This window comes from Vulpes lagopus, chromosome 12 (genome assembly GCF_018345385.1).
Source record: "Vulpes lagopus strain Blue_001 chromosome 12, ASM1834538v1, whole genome shotgun sequence".
NCBI classification, from domain to species: domain Eukaryota; kingdom Metazoa; phylum Chordata; class Mammalia; order Carnivora; family Canidae; genus Vulpes; species Vulpes lagopus.
In genome coordinates this window covers 5766743-5790684 of record NC_054835.1, presented here as the reverse complement: position 1 = coordinate 5790684, position 23942 = coordinate 5766743, and the positions used below count along the sequence as shown (strand labels likewise).

The following is a 23942-nucleotide window of genomic DNA, read 5'->3' as shown; positions in this document are numbered from 1 at the left end:
GCCACACTGGTCTCCTTGCATTTTGGTAAACCTGTCAGTCACTGTCCCACCTCAGGAGCTCAGCAGTGTGAAAACTGGCCCTTCTGCCTGGGCTGCTGTTTCTCCAGGGCATGAGTCACTGTCTCACCTCCTTCAGCTCTTTGCTCAGATGTCACCTTCCTAGTCACCTTCTCTCATGGTCTCTGCACCTGGGCACTGCCTGCTGCCTCCCCTGGTTCCTTATTCCTGCTGTTTATATGAACACCCCTCCCCGGCCCTCTGCTCCTCTCCCTCCATTGTCCTTGTCCTGAGCCTGGGACTCTATCCCACTCGACCAAGGATGTCCGACTCCCTCTCTCCAGAGGCAGCTATAGGGCCAAGTCCTGGCTGTGCCATCTCTGGTTCTATGACATGGGCTCTGGACACAGAAGCGCTCGGGTTCCACACTGGTCTCCACTCCTCACAACTCTGACTATGGGTGAGTTACTCAGACTTACTGAGCCTCCCCTGTAAAGCGGGCATGATGACACCCAGCATTCAATGTTGAAGGGTTCCAGGTGGCACATAGTAGGCCTTTGGGAAAGGGCTGCTGCTAGGGTATTTATTTTACCCTTGCTGTGACCTCCTGGGGTGGGCCGGGGTGGGGCTGTGAGCCTCTTCCCGTGGGAGTGGTGGCATTTAATAGTGTGTGTTTAGAGCCCTGTGGAAACAACGGGGAGGCCCGGCGCTGATCCTGTGAGCCCTGCCCTGGCCCATCTTCCTGTGGAGGGAGAGGAAGGCGCCTGTTACCTGAGCCTGGGAGGGCATGGAGTGGCTTTCTCTACCCTGGTCTGGCAGGCCCACAGGAACCCGGAGAGAGCCTCAGGCTTCCTGGCCGGCATTCCCAGGGCAGACTCACAAAGGGGAAGGGAGAGAGCCTACAATCCGATATACCAGCTTTTGTTCCCAGACACTAATCCTAATTCCTTTGAGTGTTTCGACATGCCCAGCCTTGTGAGCTTCCTCCTCAGATCTCCAGCAGCTGCTTCCAACTCCTGGGCTGAGTTGAGTGGAGGGGGTAGGTAGAGATCTGAGGGCCTGTGTGGGAGCCATGGCTATCCCCAGATCCCCCATTTAGGCTTGGGCCTCTGGTTGTTTGGGAAGTGTTTCTGCTCTTTTTGCTCTTCCATCCACCTACTCTGGGGTTGCTCTCTGCCTCTGCCTCAAGCCATTGTAGCAAGACCCAGCCACCATCAGAATAAGACTCAAAGACCTCATCATGGCCCTTGAGGTCCTGATGTGTGCTACCTAATCCCCCTTTACTACCAACCACATCTGCTCCCCAGCCCCATTCAGCCACTTGCCTCCATGTCACGCTTCCATTTGCCAAGCATATTTCTATCTCAGGGCCTTTACATTTGCTGTTCATGCATCTGGACAGCTTTCCCCAGTTTTTGCATCTTTGCTCAGCATGCTCACCCGGCTCAGGTGTCACTGCCTTAGAGCTTTCCCCAGCCATCTGCCTGAAATAGCAGCCCTCACCTTCTTATCTCTTTTCAGCCCTACCCACCTTACCCTCTGTCTTCCCCATTTTTCTCTTTTTGTCTGACCTACCGTGTTTTTTGGTTTTTCACCTGTCTAAAGTGTAGGTTCATTGGTTTGTAGTCTGTGCAGAGTGGTGTGACCATCAGCACAGTAAATTTTAGAACATTTTTGTCACCCCAAAAAGAGACCCTATACCCATCAGCCCATTAGCAGTCACTCTGCATTTCCCTCCTGACTCCCCTGGCCTCTGCAGTCACCAGTCTCTGTCTCTTAGGGCTTTGCCCATTGTGGACATTTCATATGAGTGGAATCACAATATGCAGTTGTGACAGGCTTCTTTCACTTAGCATTTTTCAGGGTTCATCCACATTGTAGCGGGTGTCAGCCCTTAATTTCTTTTGACTACTGAATCATACTCCATGGTAGGGATAGACCATATTTTATGGATGCATTCACTGGTGGATGGACATTCAGGTTGCTTTTATTTTTTGGCTCTTGTGAGGACTGCTGTGTACATTTGTGTACAATTTTAAAAAATATTTTATTTATTTATTCATGAGAGACACAGGCAGAGGGAGAAGCAGGCTCCATGCAGGGAGCCCGATGTGGGACTCCAGGATCACGCCCTGGGCGGAAGGCAGCGCTAAACTGCTGAGCCACCCAGGGATCCCCATTTGTGTACAATTTTGTATGTGGACGTATGTTTCGTTTCTCTTGGATATACACCTAGGAGTAGCATTGCTGAGTCCTAAGGTAACTATGTTTAACCTTTGAGGAAGTGCCAGGATGATTTTTTCTTTTTCTTTCTTTCTTTCTTTCTTTCTTTCTTTCTTTCTTTCTTTCTTTCTTTCTTTCTTTCTTTTTTTTTTTTTAGATTTATTTATTTATTCATGATAGAGAGAGAGAGGCAGAAACACAGGCAGAGGGAGAAGCAGGCTCCATGCCGGGAGCCTGACGCGGGACTCGATCCCGGGACTTGAGGATTGCGCCCTGGGCCAAAAGCAGGCGCTAAACCGCTGAGCCACCCAGGGATCCCCCCGGGATGATTTTCTAAAGCGGCTGCACCACTTTAGATTCTGACCAGTGGTGTGCGAGGGCTCCAGTTTCTCCTTATCCTCTCCAACTCTTGTCATGATCATGATAGCCTTCTTAATACAACGAAGTGGTCACTCATTATAGTTTTTTTTCCCTAAGATTTTATGTATTTATCCATGAGAGAGGCAGAGACACAGGCAGAGGGAGAAGCGGGCTCCCTGTGGGAGCCCAATGTGGGTCTTGATCCCAGGACCCCAGGATTACCACCTGAGCTAAAGGCAGACACTCAACCATTGAGCCACCCAGGCATCCCTATAGTTTTGATCTGTGTTTCCCTGATGGCTAATGATGCTGAGCATTTTCTCCTGTGCCTATTGGCCACCCATTCATGTACTTCTTTGGAAAAATGTGTATTCAGATCATTTGCCCATTTTTAAATTGGTTGTCTTACTGGTAAGTTGTAAGTGTCCTTTATATATTGTTAGCAAAAAGTCCCTTGTTAATATGTATGGTCTGAAAATATTTTCCTTCATTCTGTGGGCTGTCTTCTCCCTTTCTTGGTGGTGGTCTGGGAGTCACAAAAAAAAGTTAATTTCGATAAAGTTCAGTATTTCTATTTTTTCTTTTGTCACCTCTTCTTTTGGCATCATATCTGAGAAACTTGCCTAATCCCAGATCACAAAGAGTATTCCTATATTTTTTTCTAAGAATTTTGTAGTTTAATCTCTTACACTTAGGTTTTTGATCCATGTTGGGTTAGTTACTGTGTATGGTGTAAGAAATGGGTCCTACATCATTATTTTGCATGTGAATATCTTATTGTCCCAACAACTTTTGCTAAACAGACCATTCTTTTCCCCCATTGGCAGGCACCCTTTTGAAAATCAGTCGACTCTATTCAGTCGATTTTTTTCTGAACTCATAATCCCATTCCAATGATCTATGTGTCTGTCCTTATGCCAGAACCATACTTCCTTGATTATAAGCTTGATTAAGCTTTATAGAAGTTTTATAGTCAAAGACATGTGAATCTTTAATTATGTTCTATTCTACTTTTCTAGATGCTTTGACTATCCTGGTCTCTCTTATTTCCAATTTGTCAAATTTCTGCAAAGAAGCCGGCTGAGATTATATTGAGTTTTTAGATTCAATTTGGGATTATTGTCATACCAGCATTAGATCTTTGGAAACCCGAAGATCTAATGGAATGTCTTTCCATCTACTTAGATCTTCTTGAATTTCTTTCAGTAATGTTTTGTAGTTTTCCAGAATATATATTTTGTAGTTGTTTTTTTAAATGTAATCCTATTTATTTTGTTCTTTCTGATGCTATTGTGAATTGACTTATTTCCTTCATTTCATTGTGGATGTTCACTGGGACATAGAAATAACTGATTTTTGTATATTGATCTTGTATCCTGAAGCCTTGCCAAATTCGTGTATTCTGATAGTTTTTAGTGGATTCTTTGTGATTTTCTACATACGAGATCAGAGTCTCTGCCAGTAGAGAGAATTCTAGTTCTCCCTTCCATTACTTTTTCTTGTTTGCTTGACCTCATTCTTCTCCTCCTATCACAATGGAAGTTGGTTACTGCTCTGGTCCCAGTGCATAGAATAGGGACCGGCACATGTTTGAATGAACAGGTGGAGCCAGCGCAGTTCGGTCAGGTGATGCTCCCTAGCCCAGACTGCTGCTTCTCCTGTGACACCTGCTTCCGACAGGGTCCCCGTCTATGTCTGCCAGGGGTCGGGCACTCTTCTTCCCCCTCACCTCTGGTCCTCACATTTCCGCTTGTCCCCAGTCTTGGGGCTGCAGGGAGTTGCTGGAGTCCCCAATGTCTTCATCAGTCAAGACACGTCTCACGGACCTTCCCCTGAGGGTCTTGGTGATGCTCCTGGGTGCCTATAAACGAGTGGGTGGTGTTCCTGTTCTACCCATGAGGGTAGAGAGGTCAAGCCCTGGCTGAGTCATTCAGCGATTCGAGGGCTTGGAGTCCAGGTCTGCCTGACCTGAGTCCTGTTGCCCCTTGTCCCGGCCCTGGCAGAATGTGGGAGAAGCCTTGTGGAGCCACGAGGGGACTCCTTGAAGACGCTCAGTGCAGGGGAGGCAAGGCCAAGGAAACCAAAAGAATATTTGTTCCTCACTCAGGCTGTTTCCTCTGCCTGGAACTTGTCTCCCTTACTGGCTACACCCCTCTCTTCATTCCCGTTTGAGCTTGAATGTCACCTCCCTGCGGCCAGTCACCTACTCTGACTCACCCCTCCCTCCACCCTCTCCTGGTGACACTGAGTCATCGCTGGGTAACTGTCAGTGTTGATTTGTGAATACGGTCCCCTGCAGAGCTTAGGGCCTGATGCGTACTTGGCACTGGGAGACGTGGGTATGTTTCTTGAGTACAGAGCAGGGCTGCTGGCCGGGAAACCCCAGTGAGTTCTGCCTGGTGGGCTTTTCCAGGCTCTGACCTGTGAACCAAGGTAATGGCTGAACACATTGACTAGTCAGACGGTCCTGGGTTCAAATCTGGGATTGCCAGTCACTGGGGATGTGATCTGGGGCAGTCTCTTGGCACCTCAGTACCCTCAGCTGTCAAAGAGGGGGGTATAGAGCCTACTGTTGGAGTTTATGTGAGAAGCGAACACACCCATGTTCAGATGATACTCCACTTGTGCTGACCCTCTACCCTGAGGCCTAGTCTGGCAGTTAACCTGTGATCCTGGGGTTCCCGGGGTGTGGAGCAGTCACTTCCTCAGCTGTCCAACATGGCCATTCCTGTTAGATGGGATGATGGCACAGAGATAATGTCTCTCACTCCCTGCCTTCCCTTCCCTTCCGTGGCCACCCCTTCCTGAGCACAGACTCTGCCAGGCGGACTGTGGGGAGGACAGGGAGCTGTGCTGGGCCATGGAGCTTGCCCCTGCCACCCCAGAGCCTGCTGAGCAGCTGGGAGAGACAGGATGAGTGCTCCCCGAGGCTCCACTCACTCCCAGGACACAAAGCATTTCCTTATTAAGGGGGTGCTGGATTTTTCAGTGTGGTAATACCCCCAGGTACAGAAGGATTTGGGATGAAGACCAGCTCCCCAGTTAGCATCAGGGAAGCCAAGGACTCCAGGTTGGTGTCACAGGCTGATATGGTGTAAGTGAAGGATGTGCTACCGGGAGCCTACTACTCAGGTCCAAGTCCCTGTTCTGCTGTGCACGTGGTGGGCCTCAGGCCAGGGTCTTGGCCCCCCAACTCCCGGTTTCTGTGAATGAGGGATTGGCTTAATGGTAGTAGCTGTCCCAGGCAGTTGCTAGAAGGGTTGGCATGATCATGGGTCTCTGGCCCTTGGAGCAGCTCCACTAAAGTGCTGTGAGTGCTGTCTGGCACAGGGGAAGCATGATACCAGCCTGAAATGCTGTTATTGTTACTACTACTGTTGTTGTTATTGTTAGTGGTGAAGAAGGGGTCTCTGAAGCCAGGCAGCACTGAGCGGATGCCAGCTGTTTCCTGACTGGGTGACACTGGCGATATACTTCACTTTTCACCTGTAAAATGGGCTGTTGGGCCAGTTTGGAAGGACTGTGATGAGGGTCCATTGAATGGCCAGGGGCTGGTGGGAGATAATGGCAGAGGAAGGAGCCCCCCAAAACCACAGAACAAGAGGTGGGAGCAGCACTGAAAGTAGGGGGAAGTAGTAGCTGCCCCCTGCTTGACCTCACCCCTACCTTGTTGTTTTTCCATTTTGTATTACTTAATTTTTTTGTTTTTATAACACTTAACACAAGCTTGTTCCTGTTATGAAAATACAGTCACTTTGTGATACAAAGTAAAAAGTGAGAGCTCCTCTCCTCCTTCTGTCCCCTCCCTAAACGCCAGCCCTGTCCCTGATACCTGCTTCGAACTGCGTGCTTGTGCTCACCTGTCTGTCTGCCCTGCAGGGAGGAAGTGCAGGAGAACTGCGTGCGGTGGCGGAAGAGGTTCACCTTTGTGTGTAAGATGAGTGCCAACCCAGCCACTGGCCTGCTGGACCCTTGCATCTTCCGTGTGTCGGTGCGCAAGGTGAGGCTGGGCCTCGGGGCTGGGGCTGGGGGCTGGGAGTCCATGGCCAACGCGGGGGTGTGAGGCCACTAAACCAGTGGCTTTAGACCCATCCCCTGACCTGTCCCCTCCAGAGAGCAAGGAGTGGGTCCCTCTGCTACTTTGCTTGACAACCCCCCCCCCCCCCCCCGCAGTGGTCAGATTGGTTGCAGTGGAGTGGGGAGGCTGGGGCAATGCAGGAGGTCCCTTGGATTCCCTAGTCACACTGCTGCTTCTGTGTGTCTCTCTGTAGGAGCTGAAAGGCGGGAAGGCTTATTCTAAGGTGAGTGGGGCTGTGAAGGGACAGTGGGATGGAACAGGTGTGAGAGAATTTCCAGACCCTCTCTGCACCAAGCAGGAGACACTCAGCGCTGCATGAGATACTATTTTTTTTGGAAATATCTTTATTGAAATTTATTATCAATATAGTCTTTGCACTCAATACAAAGCTGCCACATGCTTTGTTATAGCACAAATGGTACAAAAGTCCAGAGTGAAGAGGGCTGTTTCCATCCCCTTCCTCTGCACTCTTTCTGCCCAGACCCCATTCTTGGATTTGTTAAGGTCTTCCCAGATCTTTTAAGAAAAAGAAAATTATGAAATGTACACGCAAAGCAGCGAGTAAAACATGTGCATGCAGTTTAGAGGAATGCAAAATGAGCATCCCGGTGTGTACTCATGTGCATGCAGACGGTAGGATTTTTAAAGACACAAAAGGGACTTGTTGTAAACAAATTCTGCAGCGTGGTTTTCATTTGCCAGTATGCTGTGGGCATATTTTCATGAATTACTCTCTTGCTGGCAGTGGCCCCCTGTATGGCTGGGTGGTGGGTACCCAACCAGTCCCCGCTGTGGCACATCGGTGTTGTTGCCATCTGCATGGCACCTACTGTGACCAGCAGGAGAAAGCAGCTCTGCCAGGGTTGCCTCTGGCTTTAGCCTGTTCTGGCCTGGATCTCTTTCTTAGTGGGGACTCACAGCCCACTGTCCGTGGCTCTTGGGAGGTGGCCTGGTGGCAGATGGTGGGCTCAGTCCGCCCAGAGGGGAAATGCCTTTACCTCACCTCGCCCTACATGAAAGGCGTGCCCCTTCCCACTGACCAGAGCTCAGGAAGCTCTGTGTTTTGGACCATGCACTCTGCCCCAGCTGGGGCACTGGTGGCCTTTTGCAGAAACAGAGGGCAGGGTGGCTAGAACTGGGCTGTGGAAGGTGCCACCACAGTGGAAATTTCTCCTCCTGTTAAGTCATGCTGCAGCCTCCCACTTTCATGCAGCGGACACTCACCAGGCACCCAGCACGTGTCAGACCTGCAGGCCCTTCCCTTCTGTCCTGTAGTCAAATGCCCTTGGCAGGCCCTGCTCGCATTCTCCAAGGAAGGAAGCTGGGGCCCAGAGGGACTGGACTGGAGCTGGTTGTTCCTGGTCTCAGGCCTGGCTCGGACCCTGGGCACGTCACTTACCCCCCAGAACCTTAGTTCCCTTCCCTGCCAAATGGGGGTCTCTCTGACTTGATGACAGGGCTGGGATGTGAACCTCCCAAGTCTCTGATTCTGGCTTGTACATCTCTAAACTCTACAGTAGAGACTTGCATGCAATAGGTGCTCAGTAAGTGCCACCTGTTGGTTTGGTTGTCCCCCAAGTCCCTAATCCCAGCATGCCCTCACCTTAACCCAGTTTCCCCCCCTACCCAGGTCTGGAGACATGACTTCCACAGAAGACCTTCCCCACCCCTACACCCTGTTCTTGAATGTTCTCCCTCTTCCCTCCATGCCCCTGGCGCCTCACCCTGTGTCCCAGGAGCAGCCAGGTGTTTCCCCCAGCCCCTCATTCCATCCTCTGGGAGGGACTCCTGCCTGCCCCCTCCCCCATACCAAGTTCCCAAGGGGCTTCCCGCCCCCCTGCCCGCTGGCCTGGCGGCTCCCACAGCACAGCCTTGTTTCCCAGGGAACAATGCCTCTGTGTGACAGGCAACAATGTCCTTTCATCTCAGGCGCTGCCCCAGTGCACGCCGGGATGTGGCACAAAGGGCGCTTTGTGCGGCTCAGGGATATGAGCTCTGGACCAGCCTCTGTCCTTGGGTGCCATTATGCAACACTCAGCCTGGGCTGTGGGGCAGTCCAGGGATCTGCCTGCCCACTCCCCCAAGTTAACCCTTGCGCAGCCGCGCTGCACACCCACACCCCCTGCAGCCCTCCCACACTCTCCTCTGTCCTTCCCAGCTGGGCTTTGCCGACTTGAACCTAGCCGAATTCGCAGGCTCAGGCTCCACGGTGCGCTGCTGCCTGCTGGAGGGATACGACACGAAAAACACTCGTCAGGACAATTCCATCCTCAAGGTACCTGCCACCAAGGGCGGGGGCAGACCTCCTCAGCAGAGTCCCCTGGAGGGTGGCTAAAAATACAGGTCCCCGTCCCCGACATTGGGAAGGTGTGGTCCTGGGGTCAGAAAGCTACCCTCAGAACTCTGGCTCTGCCACTGGCCTCAGTTTCCCCATCTTTAATCAGGGATCAGCAGTGGATCCCAGCAGTCTCTGTAAGGGTTTGGTGAGATGAACATCCCTGAGCGCTTGCCACCTCTCTGCTCATGTTGCCTGACAACAGCCCTATGGGGTGTGGGGCCTGGTTTTGCATGGGAGGGGGTTGAGGCACAGAGGTTAGATAGATCATTTGCCTGGGGTCACAGGCAGAGCTGACCGCCAGCTATTTGACTCCACAGTCCAGCTCCCAACCATTGCCCTGTGTGACATGAGGCTGCCTGATCTGTGAGTGGGAGAACCTGCCATCCCTTGACCTGGGCAAACCGAGGGTGGCTGCTTCTAGAGCCCAGCTACATGCAGGTTTCCAGTGGCTGGGGCAGCTCCCTCCCTCCAGGCAGCTGACTCTTTGGCCTCTCAGGACAGAGCTATCTGGGCATCTGCTGCTGCCAGCACACCTCTCTTCCTCTTCCCCCAGCCTTCCACTTGGCTGAGAAAACAGTCTTGTCCTAACCACACCTCTATGAGTAGTTGACCCAATGGGAACGTGTTGTGTCTGAAGTAGAGCCAGGCTGCAGGTGGTGGACAGGGGCTCTGCAACTTCCTGGATCCTTTGCAGAGGGAACCAGAGGCACCCAGAAAGGTCTAGGCTAGTTTTGGTGGGGGCTAGGGCCTTTCATTCTTGGCCCAGTGGCCCTGTGCACCCTTAAGCAAATCAGGAGGTGTGAGGGGGGCGCAGGTGGCCTCAGTTTCAAGGACAGCTTCCCCACGTCCTGTCTGTGGGTCTGTGGGCCCTCACTCCCCTTGAGTCTGTATCTGAGCGCTGCTTCCCTTGTGTACACCCTGGGGCCATCACCTACTTATAAGCTATCACAGTCAAATGAAATAGTTTATTTAAAAAAAAAAAAAAAAGCCTCAGGGAGCACCAGGCTCCACAGGGGCGTAGAATTTATTTATCAAAAAAGAGTGAGGGCACCTGGGTGGCTCAGTAAAGTGTTAGACTCTTGGTTTTGGCTCAAGTCATGATCTCAGGGTTGTGGAATTGAATCCCATGTCAGGCTCCACCTTGGGTGTGCAGTCTGCTTGAGATTCTCTCTCCCTGTCCCTCTACCCTCCCCTGCTCGTGCACATTCTTTCTCGATCTCTCTTACATAAAATTAAAAAAAAAAAAAAACCTCAGCCCAGTAATCTCCATTTTTGTCAGTGATAGGAGTACCCATTTCCTATCCCATCACCCTTTTCCTGTTGCTCTATCTCAGCCCAGACTTGGGGTCCCAACCTTGCCTTGCCCAAATCTCTGCCCAGGTAGACATTGAATTTCTGACGACTTCCTGTTTCACTCAACAAACTGTTACCAAGCCTCTGCCCTACATGTTGGACTCTGTGTACCCCCTCCCCACCAGGTGGGCTCCAGGAGCCTCCCGCCTGCCTGCGATGATATGAGTAGGTCCAGAGGCTGGAGAAGGAACAGTGGCCCCTCTCCTAATTGCAGTTCTGGAATCAGAGTTGCTAGCTTTTTCTGCTTGTGCACTGTGCCAAGTGCTGAACTGTGCAAAGCCTCATCTCCCCTAGTCCTCTCTACCCATCCCAGGAGGAGGTGTCAGGATTAATTCTATCCTCCACCCAAGGAAACGGGCTCAATGCATTATGGTGGCTTCACCAGGTCCAGCAAGGGGCAGAGATGGGCTCAGAGTCCAGCCCCAGCCCATCTGGAGCCACAGCAGAGGGGCCACAGGGGAACACCTGGGTCACAGAGAGAGTGGTATGGCTGATTTCTCCCTCTGTGCAGGTCACCATCGGAATGCTCCTGCTATCCGGAGACCCCTGCTTCAAGACGTGAGTGTGGGTGCAGGCTGAGGGAGTGTTGCACAGGGACTCTTCCCTCCTCTGGGCTCTTGGGCTCCCCTGTCTTTGACCCCGAATGTGGGGCACCCCAGTCACAGCCATCTGTTCTCTCCAGGCCACCATCCACTGCCAAGTCCATCTCCATCCCAGGCCAGGACTCCTCCCTGCAGCTGACGCGCAAGGGTGGTGGGACCAACAATGGCACCAACTCCCTCACAGGGTCCCGGCCCCCCAAGGCAAGGCCCACCATCCTTGGCTCAGGTACCGTTCCCCACCTGCCTTCCCTGTCCTTCCCTGTGGCCTAGGGCTCATCTCTATCTCCAGGTCCCAAGAGGGACACTTGCTGAGAAGACAGAGGTGGTGGGAGGGTGTTTATGCCCTTCCATCAGGCCCATGACTGAGCCCTTCCCAGTGCTGGGCCCTGGGATCACAGCAGGGAGGCCCCGTCTTGCAGGAGAGACAAGAGTCAGATAAGAAATAAGTCAGTGTCACACCTAAAGAGTGACAAGGACTTTAAAGAGTGACAAGAGCTGTGACAGGCACGGAAAGCATCTACCTGAAAACAACCAAGGAAGCCTCTCTGAAAAGGTGACATTTGTGCTGAATCTGAGGTGTGGGGGGGCAGTGTTCCTGGCAGAGGGATGTGCCATGAGCTCTTGCTCTCCCACTTGCGTCACCAGGCCTGGCCATTTTGCCAGTCCAATCTCAGCACCCTCCCCTGGCTAATTGTGTCAGCATTAGTAACTACAACCTGGGTTGCTTTGGAAATGAGCTGATGCCTGGCACATAGTATGTACTCTGTGCATTTCCCAGCGCTGGGTTTCTACTAAACTGTCATGATTACTAATGCTATAAAAAATGCAAACGTCTGAATATCCAGAGGAGACAGCATGCTGATTAGGATGAGGAGGTGCTACATGAGAAGGTTCCAGCCTCCCCTGCCACCTCATGTCTGGTGCTGTATATGGCAAAGTAGGGGCCCCCTGGTACTCTGCCCCTGGGGGTGAACTCGCCTCTGGGAGGCAGACTGCCCCCAAGCTGATTAGGGAGCAGGGCAGCACCTGCCACCCTAATTTGCACCACAAGAGCAATTAGAGAGGGCTCAGGGCCTTGGGTGGCTCAGCGGATGTTTGTGGAGTGATTCTGCCCCCAGGACTGCTGGGAGCAGTGAGGGCCTGCCTGACCTCAAGGGCTAGCTTTCTTCCACTCCCATTCTTCCTGTAGACTCAGCCAGGGAAGGCCCACAGCTGAAAGCTGGGGTTCAGGCCTGCCTCAGCCTGGTGACTGCTCGCTAAAACAAGGACTTCCCAATGCCAACACCACTGCTTTCTTTAGCTTCCGGGGTGGGGGGGTCTCCCAGGCAGGGTAGGGCTTGAGCCCCCTATATGCTTCTGTAGCTGATTTTCTACCCTTCCCCTCCTGCAACCACCCATCTGCAGAGCACCTGTCTTGAGAAACCTTGTGGCTTTGGGTGGGGACCCAGGCAGGCCTGGGGTCCAGCCTAAGGCCTGGTGGGCTCTTCTCCAAGGAGGGGCATGGATGAGATGGGTTCTTCCTTCCTATGAGCAGAACCTGGTGGGCAGGCACTCAAGGAGCCCAGAGTGGATCCCACCTGGGTCTCTTGCGCCTCCTGCTGGTGAGTGCCAGAAAGTTTGTTCCGAAGTTGGGCTTATGGGTGACTTGGGACCAGACTATTGGCCACTCCTCATTCCCCTTATTGTCTCACTCCAGCCACACTGACCTAAGCTCATCCAAGCCTCAGGGCCTTTGCTTCACTGTTCCTCTGTCTGGAAGGCTGTTTTTCTGAAGGCTTCTATGGCTTGTTCCCTCCCATGCCTCCTGAAGGCCTCCCATTATGGCCACCTACAGAGAAGTTTTCCCTGATCCCAGACCAGGTCAAACCCCCATACACACTGCTCCCTGCTCTGTACCACTCACCTCAGTTGTGGTTAATTGTGGATCTTTTTTTTTTTTTCTCCAACATTCTCCCTTCCCACTGGCCTGTGGCACTTCATCTCCTATTTACAGCAGCAGTGGGGTGCCATGTGCAGAGAAGGTCCTCACAAAGATATTTGTGGAGTGAACCGGCCTGGGCCCCCGGGGTAACTGTGGTGGGAGCAGGACCTCTGTTTTTGTCTGTTAAATGGGAAACACGCAGTGCACCTTCCCTACCCCTCGCTCCCACCAGCTCCCAGAAAGGACACATGCAGATGGCAAGGGCTGACACTGCCAGTAAGCCTGCCCTCTCCCCGCTTTCCAGGGGTCCCAGAGGAGCCTGAACAGAACCTGTCCAGCCCCGAGGAGGTGTTCCATTCTGGCCACTCCCGCAACTCCAGCTATGCCAGCCAGCAGTCCAAGATCTCTGGTGAGTGCCTGCCTGGCCCCATGCCCAGGTCTTTCACATTTCTGGCCGATGCCCCCGTAACAAGCCTCCCCAAATGCTCATCAGGCTACAGCACGGAACACTCGCGCTCCTCCAGCCTCTCAGACTTGACGCACCGCCGCAATACGTCCACCAGCAGCAGTGCCTCTGGTGGCCTCAGTGTGACTGTGGAGGCCCCTGAGGGCAGTGAGCGTGAGCACCGGCCCCCTGAGAAGCCACCACGGCCGCCACGGCCTCATCTGTCTGACCGTTCATTTCGGTAAGTACCACTCCCCAATGGTCCTGGAGAATAGACCCTTCCTGGGGGCACCTCGAACTTCTGCTTCTTTACCTATAGCATGGAAACAGCAGGGTCCCACTTCAGAGGGTTGGCTGGTGACAATTCAGCTGGTGGATGCACATACAGGGCACAGCCTGGGCCTGGCAGGCAAATGCTGTTGTACATGACTTAGTGACCTAGGGCCCCTGTTTACACCGTGTGGCCTCTCAGAGGCTAAGGTTAGGTAACTTCTCAGGGTCTCTAGATCCTCATCCATAAAACGAGGTCATGGCCCCTACCCTGGGTACTGAGGGGAGGGTTAGATGAGCACACCTGGGAATGAGTTCTTGGGTGCCCTCAGAGCAGCCTGAGTCCTGTAGGTGCCCACCACTGTCATCCTCATCCCTATCACTGGCTGGACTGCTGTGACTCTGCCCTGCCCCACCCCAGGCGGAAGAAGGACTCTGTGGAGAGCCACCCGACCTGGGTGGATGACACTCGGATCGACGCAGATGACATCGTGGAGAAGATCATGCAAAGCCAGGACTTTACGGACGGCAGCAACACTGAGGGTGAGCTGCCCACGTGGGGAGGACTGGGAGACTATGCCGCCTGCTTCAGGGCTTCCCCAGCTGCTCCTGCTTCACTCAGCCTCCATACTTCCCTGTGTCCCCACAGACAGCAATCTCCGGCTGTTCGTGAGCCGTGATGGATCCACCACGCTGAGTGGCATCCAGCTGGCCAACAGGTAGGAGTCACAGCTAGGAGTCACAGCTCAGGGATGGGTCACTAGGGTGGCTACTGGGGGCACAATGGTGAGAGCACGGTCTCTATAGACACTCACATGGCTTTGTTCTTTTTGTTTTTAAAGATTTTATTTATCTATTAGAGAGAGAGAGAGAGAGGCAAGAGACAGGCAGAGGGAGAAGTAGGCTCTATGCAGGGAGCCCAATGTGAGACTCGATCCTAGGACTCCAGGATCACACCCTGGGCTGAAGGCAGGCACTAAACTGCTGAGCCACCCAGGTGTCCCCCATCACCTGGTTTTGAATAGCAGTTCTTACCACCACAGTGTCACCGTGGACCACTCACTTCTCTCTTAACCTCATTTTTCCTATTTGTCAAATGGCCTGGACCATTACATCTCACCTAGAAACCTGGGACAGCACCCTGGGGTTGGTTCTGAGGGTTCCAAGGGTAGCCTTGGTCAGTGCCTAGTGCAGGGCTTGGCACACAGCAGAGGCTGTAGCTGTCTTTATTTTGGATCTTGCTTTTCCCTTCCTTCTGGATCTGGGAACCCTTAAAAATGATGATGATGACCCATTTATCAAGTTAATATTGAGCATGAGCCGCACACCAAGCAAAGCACTGAGCTAGGTGCTGGGAATACAGCAGTGGGCACCACAGATCTGTGCCTGCATGATGTTTACATATGAGGGAGTGGCAGGCCCAACGTGGTGCTTCAACTACAGTTTGTAGTGTCTTCTTGGGATCATTCATTTGTACCGTGTTTACTGGTTCACTGAAGGAATGAGTGAATGAGTAGAGGAGCTCCCCATGTGCAGGGCTATGCTGACTGAAGCCTTATCCCCTGTTTCCGGGGACTGGCCAGGAAGGTGCTCATTTAATTAACATCAAGGTTGGGGTGGGGAAGATGGAGACCTGGCAGGGCTGCGCAGGGTCCCCGACCTTCCCTCTGGTGCTGCTATGCTGACACCTGCTGGCCGGGGCTCAGAATTGCAGCTGCCATCCCCAGGTGACTTCCTGGGCTGTTCCAGTGAGGTGGGCAATGGTAAAACAAAAGGCACCTCCTTGGAGGTTTACAAACCTCTCCCTAGCCCCCTCTGGCAGTGAGGAAACGATTTCAGAGGATGGAAGAAACCAGTTTAATCAGGAGCAAGGTCTTAGCAGAGCTGCCCACCAGCCCTGAATGTCCATGACCCTGTGGGTGGGCCTGGCTTTAGGAGAGAGAAGAGCCAGTAAGGCTCCCCGGCCTTCTGTCCTCTTGGCAAACTTCATAATCCCTCTCTGCTTCAGTTTCTTCATCTGTCAAATGGGGCAGCGGGCAGTCTTTGCCTGCCAGGGTTGCCATGAGGATGGGTGAGGCACAGCTCATAGCAGCTCTGAAATCCCACAGACTTCCATATGTAATGTCTCTGTTGTGTTAGGTGAGTAACTCAACTTCTCTGAGCCTCAATTTACCTCTCTGTGAAACAGGGCAGGTTAGTTCACAGTGCCAACTTGTGCAGTAGTTCTAAGGGCCTGCCCCAGAAGGGCATCTAGGAGGACAGGCTGACCTGTTTCTCTTCTCCCCTACCCTGCAGGGTCTCCTCTGGGGTCTATGAGCCTGTTGTGATTGAAAGCCATTGAGGAGCGGGTGTCCAGGCTGGAGAAGGGCCCTGCCTTTGCGGGCATCCAGGCCCGCATCATTCCACGAGGGACCTTCCCCTTCGGATCGCCATCCGCACCACATCTCATCTGTGCCTCCTCCATGCACTCCAGCCCCACTCCTGCCCCAAAGCATCATTCCATTGTCCTCGCATCCATACCGGGACCCTCCTGGCCCACCAGGCCCCCGGCACCACTGTGAATATTCTCCTTTGAACCACTAGGGGGCAGGATGTGCAGGTCCATGAAGCAGGTGGACAAGACAAAGATGGCCAGGACTGCCCCGCTGGAGACCAGTTTTGGCCCCTCCGCGAGGACATGCAGCGGCACCCACCTGCAGGGATGCCTGTGGCTGAGGGGCCCCTGGCCCTGTGTCCCTGTTCATTCTGGGAGCATCAGCTTAGCCATGCCCTGGCCGGGCCTTGCTCTACTGCCCCCTTGCCCTTGGGAGGGCCAGTCCACCCCTGAATCCTGCCACCATGGCCCTCTGACTGCTTTAGTGCTTCAGCTGTCCCTTCCCTGTGTCCTGGGGGACCCGCTGGCGGCCTTCTCCTGGGAACCAAGACCTCAGACCCATCCACACTCCAGACTGAGACTCCCACCCCAACGAATGTTCTCCTGCTGCCCTGGCAGCCTGCACTTTGCACACGCTTGCCTCCAGCACAGCCCCACTGGCCCTTGTCTGCCTTTCCCTTGAGCCCTTCACAAGGGTTTCTGGGCACTGCTTGCTGTGCGGTCAGTGCCTGCCCCTGGCAGCCCGGCTGGAACGTGGCACTGCCTCTCCCCCCCACTTTGCTCCAGCTCAGGCCTGACCCCCCCTGCTGAGAATGGTCTGAGCATTGATGGTGGCTCTCCTCTGCTCAGGGCTGGATCCTGAGCAGCTGGTTTTCTGTAGGAAGCCAGGAAAGGTGCCTCCCAAACCCTCAGAGGTCAGCAGTCAGGCTGGTGGGCTGGACTTGGCAAGCAAAAGCCCCTTCTCTGTCCCTGCAGGGTCGGCTAGCCCAGGCTGGGGCTGATGCTGGAAAGGCAGGTGGACTGTGACTGGACCAGCCTGGAGCTGGCTTCCTGGCCAGAAAAGCCTCAGCCCTCCTCTGGAAGCATCCCTCTCTCTGGGCAAGGGAGAGGTGGGGAGCAGTCTGGCCCTGCCCCCCACCTCTCACTAAGTAAGGCCTCTGCTGTCTATACCGCCCCCTGCCCTGTCTTCCTTACTTGCTTGAAGGTGGGTTCTGGCTGCCAGCCGGTCCCTGGACAGACTTCCCTGCCATTCTGAAATTTCACTCATTTTGTGTGAACCCAGCAGGCTGGTGTTCACCTAATCCTGTAACTTTTTTCTTTATAAAAAACATTTCTCCTTTTTTTTCCTCCCTCCCCCCCCCCCCCACTTTTTAAAAAATTCAGTTTGGTATCTTCTCCCCCAGGTGAGGGGAGGTGGTTCTGTTCTCTGCCCTACCTGCTGGCTGGGTCCCAGCAGGGCTGAGGATCTGGATTGAGGGACCGGTTCTCTCCCTGGTAGGGGTGTGGGTGCCAGTGGGGTGTCCTCCCCAGGCTGGGAGGGCTCCTTGCCCTTATGCTCCAGCTGGCAAGAGTTGGAGCATTTAGTGCTTCAGCTGTCCCTTCCCTATGTCCTGGGGGACCCACTTTGTCCTGGGGGTTCCTTTGTCTTGGAACCTCCTGGCCTTGGGAGCAGAGCATGTCTAGAATTCTTTGTTGTTTTTAATCCCCTAACTCTCAGAAAATGAATGTGAGGAGCTGCCTGCTGAGACAGGATGGAGCATTTGCTCTGGTTGGAGAAGGTTCTGGTTAGCCCTGCACGTTCCTTCCTGCCCTGCAGACACCTGGCACTTTAAAAGGGGAACTGACTGTGCTGTCTCCAGATGAAGTGACCCCCCAGAAGATGGGAGAGCACTCTCCTTCCTGCATGACTTCAGCACAGGGGGGAAGCACATTCAGGGTATATTTGGGATCTGGCTCAGAGTTCTGGGCTTCAGGCTTAAAATAGCTAGCTCTGGTGCTGTTGGGTAGTCCCCCAAATCAGGAGCCCGAGCCCCAGCCCCATCTGGGGGCTGGGCTCGACCATCACCCCAGAAGAAGACAGAGCCTGCTGCATCCTCCCCTGCCAGGCCCCAGACCAGGGTAATTGGACTGAGAATTTGGCCACATCCAAAAGAACACTAGCTGGAGCCAGAGGCCTGGAGCTTCACAGCCTCATCCCCATGTGGGATCCCCTTCTTCGACATCTGGGTCCCCTCAAGCTCAGTGAATTCCCTCCAGGCACCCACAGCTCCTGGACTTAAAATTCTATATATAGAGAAAGATAGACTATATTAGAGATATTTTTGGAAAGGAATCAGTCTATGCAATGCCAGTTTGGAATCTTCTTGAAAGACAGTTTAACGTTTTTACTAGGAAATTTAAAGAAAATAAAAGTCTACGATATTTTTAGGTTACTTTTTTTTTTCCTGGTCACCCCAAACTGACCATATGGTGTGATCTATCAGGATGGAGATCTGCCATGTTCTCCTCTCTCTTAGGGAGCTGAACTGGGAAATGGGTGGGGGTACCTTTGGGTTGTTTTTTTGTTTTTTGTTTTTTTTTTTTGGCCTTAAAAAAAAATTCCCCTCATTTCTAATAGAATGTTGCCACCACCACCACTCTTATTTAGAGGGCTGTGTTTGTATCTCTGTCCTGGCTTCTGTTGTAGAAATTCACATTGTAAGGGGAAATCAGCCTAGTGTCAGTGTCTTGGTTTGGGGGGAAAAATTAAATGTTGCAGTTTTTGGTTGTTACGGCACATTGGGTTTTGTTTGTTTTATCTTTCTGTCAGCATTAGAAGAAAGCCACATGTGTGGGTTGATATCCGGGAATGGGGGAAGGTGTAAGTGGCCAGGGTCCTCCCTGTCCTGGCTGCCATCAGTCATTACCACCTTCATTGTTCCAGGATCCTGGAGGAGGGAACAGGCCCAGAAGGGAGATTTCTTGCCAGTCTCACACCTACTAAGCCGTCTCAGTGCACAAGTTCCAACTGCTGGACCTTCCCAGCAGCCAGCCTGAGACAAATAACTGTCTGCACCTCCATTCCTCAGCTATAAATGGGCCTGTGGTTGAAAGAAGAAAGTGGGTATACAGCCTGATCCAGGGGTGCTGACTTTGTTCCCAACTTCTCTCAAGCCCCAGGCTGCAAGTGTCTCCATGCCTAACTAAGCCCCTCACTTTCTGCCCCTGACACTCTCAAGTTATGGGGAGCCAGCAACTTAGCCAAGTTCTGAGAAAGGCAAGTCACCCTGGCCTTTAATTAGCTCAGAAGTGGCAGGAAGCCTCAGTGGCTGTGGACAGGCCAGAAGGGACCAAACCACCAAGCCTCCTTCCTGCTGCAGCTCCTCACTGTCCGCACCCCTTCTCGGGGCTGACACCCATTCATGGCCCCTTTAAACCCTTTGAGTCTCTTGTTCTTTTTTTTTTAAGACTATTCATAGAGACACAGATTGAGAGAGAGACAGAGACCCAGACAGAGAAGCAGGCTCCATGCAGAGAGCCTGACGTGGGACTCGATCCAGGGTCTCCAGGATCACGCCCTGGGCTGCAAGCGGCGCTAAACCGCTGCGCCACTGGGGCTGCCCGAGTCTCCTGTTCTACAGTGCACACCTGGGGAGGGCAAGTTGGCTCGTGGCTGAGCCCAAAGTCAGTCCTGAGATGAAAAGGGAAGACTCTAGGCTGCAGGCCAAGAAGAGTTGTTCCTGTCAGCTTTGAAGAGTGCAGCCCCCATAAAGATGGGCTCAGGTGACCCAAGGGGACATGCTGCTGGCAGGAGCAAACCATGCTAGGTTCTGAGGCATCTCCAAGTGTGCCAATCCGCCCCTCCTTCCCCCCACCCCTGTACCCCCAATTCTGGGCACTAGGGCTACAGCAGTGACTGCAGACCTCCCCACAGAGCTCATGGTCAGGCAGATCAACAAGTAAATGAGCTAACCAAAACCTGATGATGACAAGCATTATCAGGGAGACACTGGGGGCTGTGGAGCACAGAGGAGTGGAGCCCTGCCCAGCTGTGAGGGGCTTCCCTAAGGGGTGTGGCATCTCGGTGAGACCTGATGGGGGAGGAGCAGCAGCCAGCTCCGCAAGCTGTGGGAAGACCCTGTTCCAGACTGGGGAGGGACCTGTATGCGGGGCGTCCGTGTGGCTGCCTGGGTTGCACACCCAGGCCCAAAAGGCGGATGGTGAGGAAAGGGAGGGTCCCCCTGAACTCATCCCTGCAGTGAAGACAGGACACAGGAATGGCCGCCTGGGAAGCGAGGCAATGGTAACCAGGCGCTCCCCCAACAGCCAGTGGGAATCCTCCCATGCCTGGGGACGTGGGGCACCCCCTCTTCCAACCACTCCAGGTGGGGCAACAATCACTCTTTGCACGCCTCTCGACCAACAAGTTGGAGGCTCCGTACTAAGAAATAGGGCCCCTGGGTCCCGGTCTCGGCTTCAGCACTGACTTGGGTTGTGATCTGCAAGTCTTCACGCGTCTCTGATCCTCAATTTTCCCACCTGAAAACTGGGACCTCTGACCTCGCACGCCATCCCGCTCTGGCTTCGGGATCCTGGGATATTTAGAGATGAGCTTTTGCTTCTGGGACGAGTGCCAGCCAGTCTGGGCCTCCCCCCCCCGCCCCCCTCGACTCTATTCCCTAGGGAAAGTCGGAGAACAGCGTGACCCGCAATGCCTTTGGAAACTACATTTTCCGGCATGCAAGGGGGGTGGCGGTGGCACCCTCCTGTCTTGGGACACGTAGTCGCGGGCCCGCCTACAGACTACGACTCCCGGCGTGCCCCGCGGCTCAGGGCCGGAAAGCCCCGGATCCGGATCTGGGCGGTGGCTTCCGGCTGGGGTGTGAGATCGTGGGGGAGATGGTGAGCTCTGGGCGGGGGGCGTGCGCGGGTGGGCTCCGCCCGGGAGCGGGGCCGTGGGCGCTCGGAGCCGGGATTGCTGTCCCGGCGGCTCCCTGTACGAATGAAAACGCCGTGGCCCGGCGCTCTCCGTGCCTAGAAAGCGATACCTGATCGCGGCTGCGTCTGTTGAGTGAATGGGAAGCTGAGAGCGCAATCAGGCTGCGACGCCACCCCGCCAGTGGTGCACCCAAATGGGGAGTTACTTCGTCAGTTGGGCCCTCCTTTTCTCCAGGCCACGGGGACAGACCAGGTGGTGGGACTCGGCCTCGTCGCCGTTAGCCTAATCATCTTCATCTACTACACCGCCTGGGTGATTCTCTTGGTATGTGTGCTTGCCCCGCCCCCGCCTCACCCTCCACCCCTGGATCCTGACGCGGACCCCTGGCATCGTTTAAGCAGCGGCTATGGACCGGGCACGGTGCTAGGTGCTTTCCCTGCCTCATTTCCTTTAGTCTCCAGCACAGCACTATGAGGAGGAGGCTGGGGGTGTCCAGTGTGTAGATGACGAAGTAAGGCTCGGGGAGAGGACTGATCCCTTACTGCTGCTCTGTAAAGCCTTATTACTGATTCGCTTTTGCCTTTGATTGGAGTTGTAGTCCTTCTGGTTATCCTGCTGGCTCTCCCGCATGAGTGCCAGTGGATTTTGTGAGGGCCTTTAGGACTTTTTTTTCCTTGTGGGAAAACTTGTTGGTTATTGCTTAAGAAGTGCAGTGTGTTTGGAAGGCAAAACCTCACAGAACTCTGGAGGAAAATGTTAGTAAAGAAGACCATGGAGCCCACTTGAGGATTTCTCCTGTACCTTTGCCCCTGTTGGGCGGTGAGTGCCTCAGGGCAAGCCCCTCATCTTCTGTTCAGTGCCGGGTCCCTAGCACCACCGTAGGGCAGGCACCAGGCCAGTGTGCAGTGAACAACTTCAATAATCAAGTAAAGGAAACAGACCAGAGCACCCCAGATACCACCGTGTTAAAGCAAAGTAGGTGCTGTCCCAGTGCTTGGACAGGGGTTAGCCCCTGAGATGGAGGAAGGGGGGTGTTTGGCCTTGAGAGGTTGGGCTAGGCAAGGAACACTCACCAGAGCTCTGTCCTCGATACCAGCCTTTCATCGACAGTCAGCATGTCATCCACAAGTACTTCCTGCCCAGAGCCTATGCTGTCGCCATCCCACTGGCTGCCGGCCTCCTGCTGCTCCTGTTTGTGGGTAAGTCATTGCTCCCTCAACCCTGAACAGTGTGTCTGGCAGTTCACACCACCCTCTCCCACCTCTGAACATGTTTCCATACTTCAGCACCGGCCGTACACCTGCTTGATGCCCCTGGCCCCCGACTGACACCCTGGGGTATTCCTGTTCCTCCTCCGGGCTGCCTGCCAGTCAGTAGCCCTTTGGGTTTTCTCCATGCCTTCTGGCTCATTGGTCTCAAATGGGATGGCCCTCATGCGGTGTCTCCCTTTTTCCTGCTCCCTCCACTACCACCATCTTCACTCTGTGGCCACCTCAGTCACCTTTCACCCCTTTGTCACCCACTGGCTCATGATTCCTGTACCTCTCTGTCTCTCAGCCTTTAGTGTATGCACTTCTGTGGGGCAGGATGGTATCTTCATCATCTTTATTATGTCCTCAGCTCCCGGCACAGGCTGTGGCACCGAGTTGGTGCCGAAGAAAGTGGTTTGGATGAGTCATTCGGATGACCGGGTGGTGGGGTGGGTGGTGGATGTGGAGAAGGCAGGTAGGGGGTGGGGGTGGATGGGTGGTTGATGGGCTGGGTAGATGGATAATCAGGTGGGTCTTATGCCCTGTAGAAGCTAAAACACTATGCATAGCCAACTGCCTGTGCTGGGCACTCCATTGATGTTTGTTGAGTACGTGTGGGTGGATGTGTGGCTTGCCGAATGACCAGGGAGGTGATCCTGGCCTGGAGGGTGGTTGCGCAGGTGCTTGGCCCTGTCTATGGGTCATTCCACCATGCTGTGCCCACTTTGGCCTCCCCGCAGCCCCAAGCCCGGATCTTACATGGCCTTTCTGGTCTATTCCAGGAGTGTTCATCACCTACGTGATGCTGAAGAACCAGAAGGGGACCAAAAAAGCTCAGTGAAGGCCCAGTGGGGCTGAGGTTGTGGCACCCCTCTGCCACCCCTCCAAGGGTGGGGGTGCACAGGACCCATCCAGGCACCTCGGCTCTCTCAAGCCAGGGCTCCCTTTGGACATCCCGGGGATGGAGCTGTTCAGGACCTACCAAATAGGCCTGCTCCTTCCTGCTCAACTTTCCAGAAGCCAGGAAGGAGGATTACTGGGAAGCCTCCCTCCTACCCCTTTCTGGTTCAGGGCCTGAAAGATGCTGGTTGTCTCCCTCTCACCTTCAGACTCCCTGTCACCTTTTCCTCTGAGTTCTATCTTGTTTCAGTTTCCCTCCTGTCACCTGCTGGTGTTGGACTTGGTAGGTTCTGAAGCGCCATGCAACCTTCTCCCACGTGTCCTGCTCCTCCTCTGAGGCAGCTTTCCTGGGTCTGACATAGCCCCAGGCCCCACCAGGACTTCAGGACCTGGAAAGCCTAAGGGGAGGACTGACAGACCAAGGGTTATCACCAGGCCTCAGGGCACATTAGGGGGGTCATAGTAGGCCCCCAGACCAACTGTTTCTCATAGAGGCCCAGCCCCGTGGGCCCAGCACTGGCCAGTTAGGGGAGAACTGAACAATAAATGTTGATGATGTGTTTGTCTCTGTGCCATCACTGACCTGGGAAGCTGGAGAGGGGCTGGTCTCAGGTCAGGAGACTCTGATCTGTGCAATGAGGGAACCTCCCCGATTGTCCCCGCGCTGGACATGGCATAAAGTGGGGACTGAAACAGGTGTGGCTCCAGTCTGGTGTAGCTGACAGGTGGGGAGTTGGCAGAGACCTGGCCACGTGCCACACACCACAGTCTCTACCATGCCTCCCCTGTGCCAGCCCAGCTAGTGTGCATTAGTATTTTAGGGACCCTCAGGCCAGTCCCCTAAAAGCTCAAGTCCATCGTCCTCTTGTACCCAGCAACCCAATCTAGCATTGGCTCTGAGCAGTGAGAGCTC

At 53.8% G+C, this 23942-nt stretch overlaps 2 protein-coding genes across 4 annotated transcripts in view; both read left to right on the top strand.

Moving 5' to 3' along the window:
• The window catches only part of FAM102A (family with sequence similarity 102 member A), a 50498-nt gene extending 31761 nt beyond the window's left edge, over positions 1-18737 (top strand). For all 3 annotated transcript variants that reach the window (XM_041725616.1, XM_041725615.1, XM_041725617.1), the window contains 10 exons: positions 6460-6580; positions 6852-6881; positions 8817-8933; positions 10861-10907; positions 11032-11177; positions 13177-13281; positions 13366-13558; positions 14009-14130; positions 14237-14306; positions 15883-18737. In XM_041725616.1, coding sequence (XP_041581550.1) covers positions 6460-6580; positions 6852-6881; positions 8817-8933; positions 10861-10907; positions 11032-11177; positions 13177-13281; positions 13366-13558; positions 14009-14130; positions 14237-14306; positions 15883-15928 — 997 coding nt within the window. In that variant the 3' untranslated portion in view covers positions 15929-18737. The remainder of the gene's footprint in view (positions 1-6459; positions 6581-6851; positions 6882-8816; positions 8934-10860; positions 10908-11031; positions 11178-13176; positions 13282-13365; positions 13559-14008; positions 14131-14236; positions 14307-15882) is intronic.
• A 2020-nt stretch (positions 18738-20757) lies between these two features.
• Positions 20758-23591, top strand: DPM2 (dolichyl-phosphate mannosyltransferase subunit 2, regulatory). The gene is made up of 4 exons (XM_041723730.1): positions 20758-20842; positions 21114-21203; positions 21976-22078; positions 22912-23591. Exons 1-4 carry the CDS (start codon positions 20840-20842, stop codon positions 22968-22970), a joined length of 255 nt encoding a protein of 84 aa, XP_041579664.1. The 5' UTR covers positions 20758-20839; the 3' UTR covers positions 22971-23591.
• Positions 23592-23942: the final 351 nt, after the last annotated feature.

Excerpts from the sequence above, each read along its gene's own strand:
- DPM2 (XM_041723730.1), top strand. Across the intron at positions 21,204-21,975 it reads CCGCCTGGGTGATTCTCTTG|CCTTTCATCGACAGTCAGCA; the intron begins GTATGTGTGCTT and ends CCTCGATACCAG. Across the intron at positions 22,079-22,911 it reads CCTGCTGCTCCTGTTTGTGG|GAGTGTTCATCACCTACGTG; the intron begins GTAAGTCATTGC and ends GGTCTATTCCAG.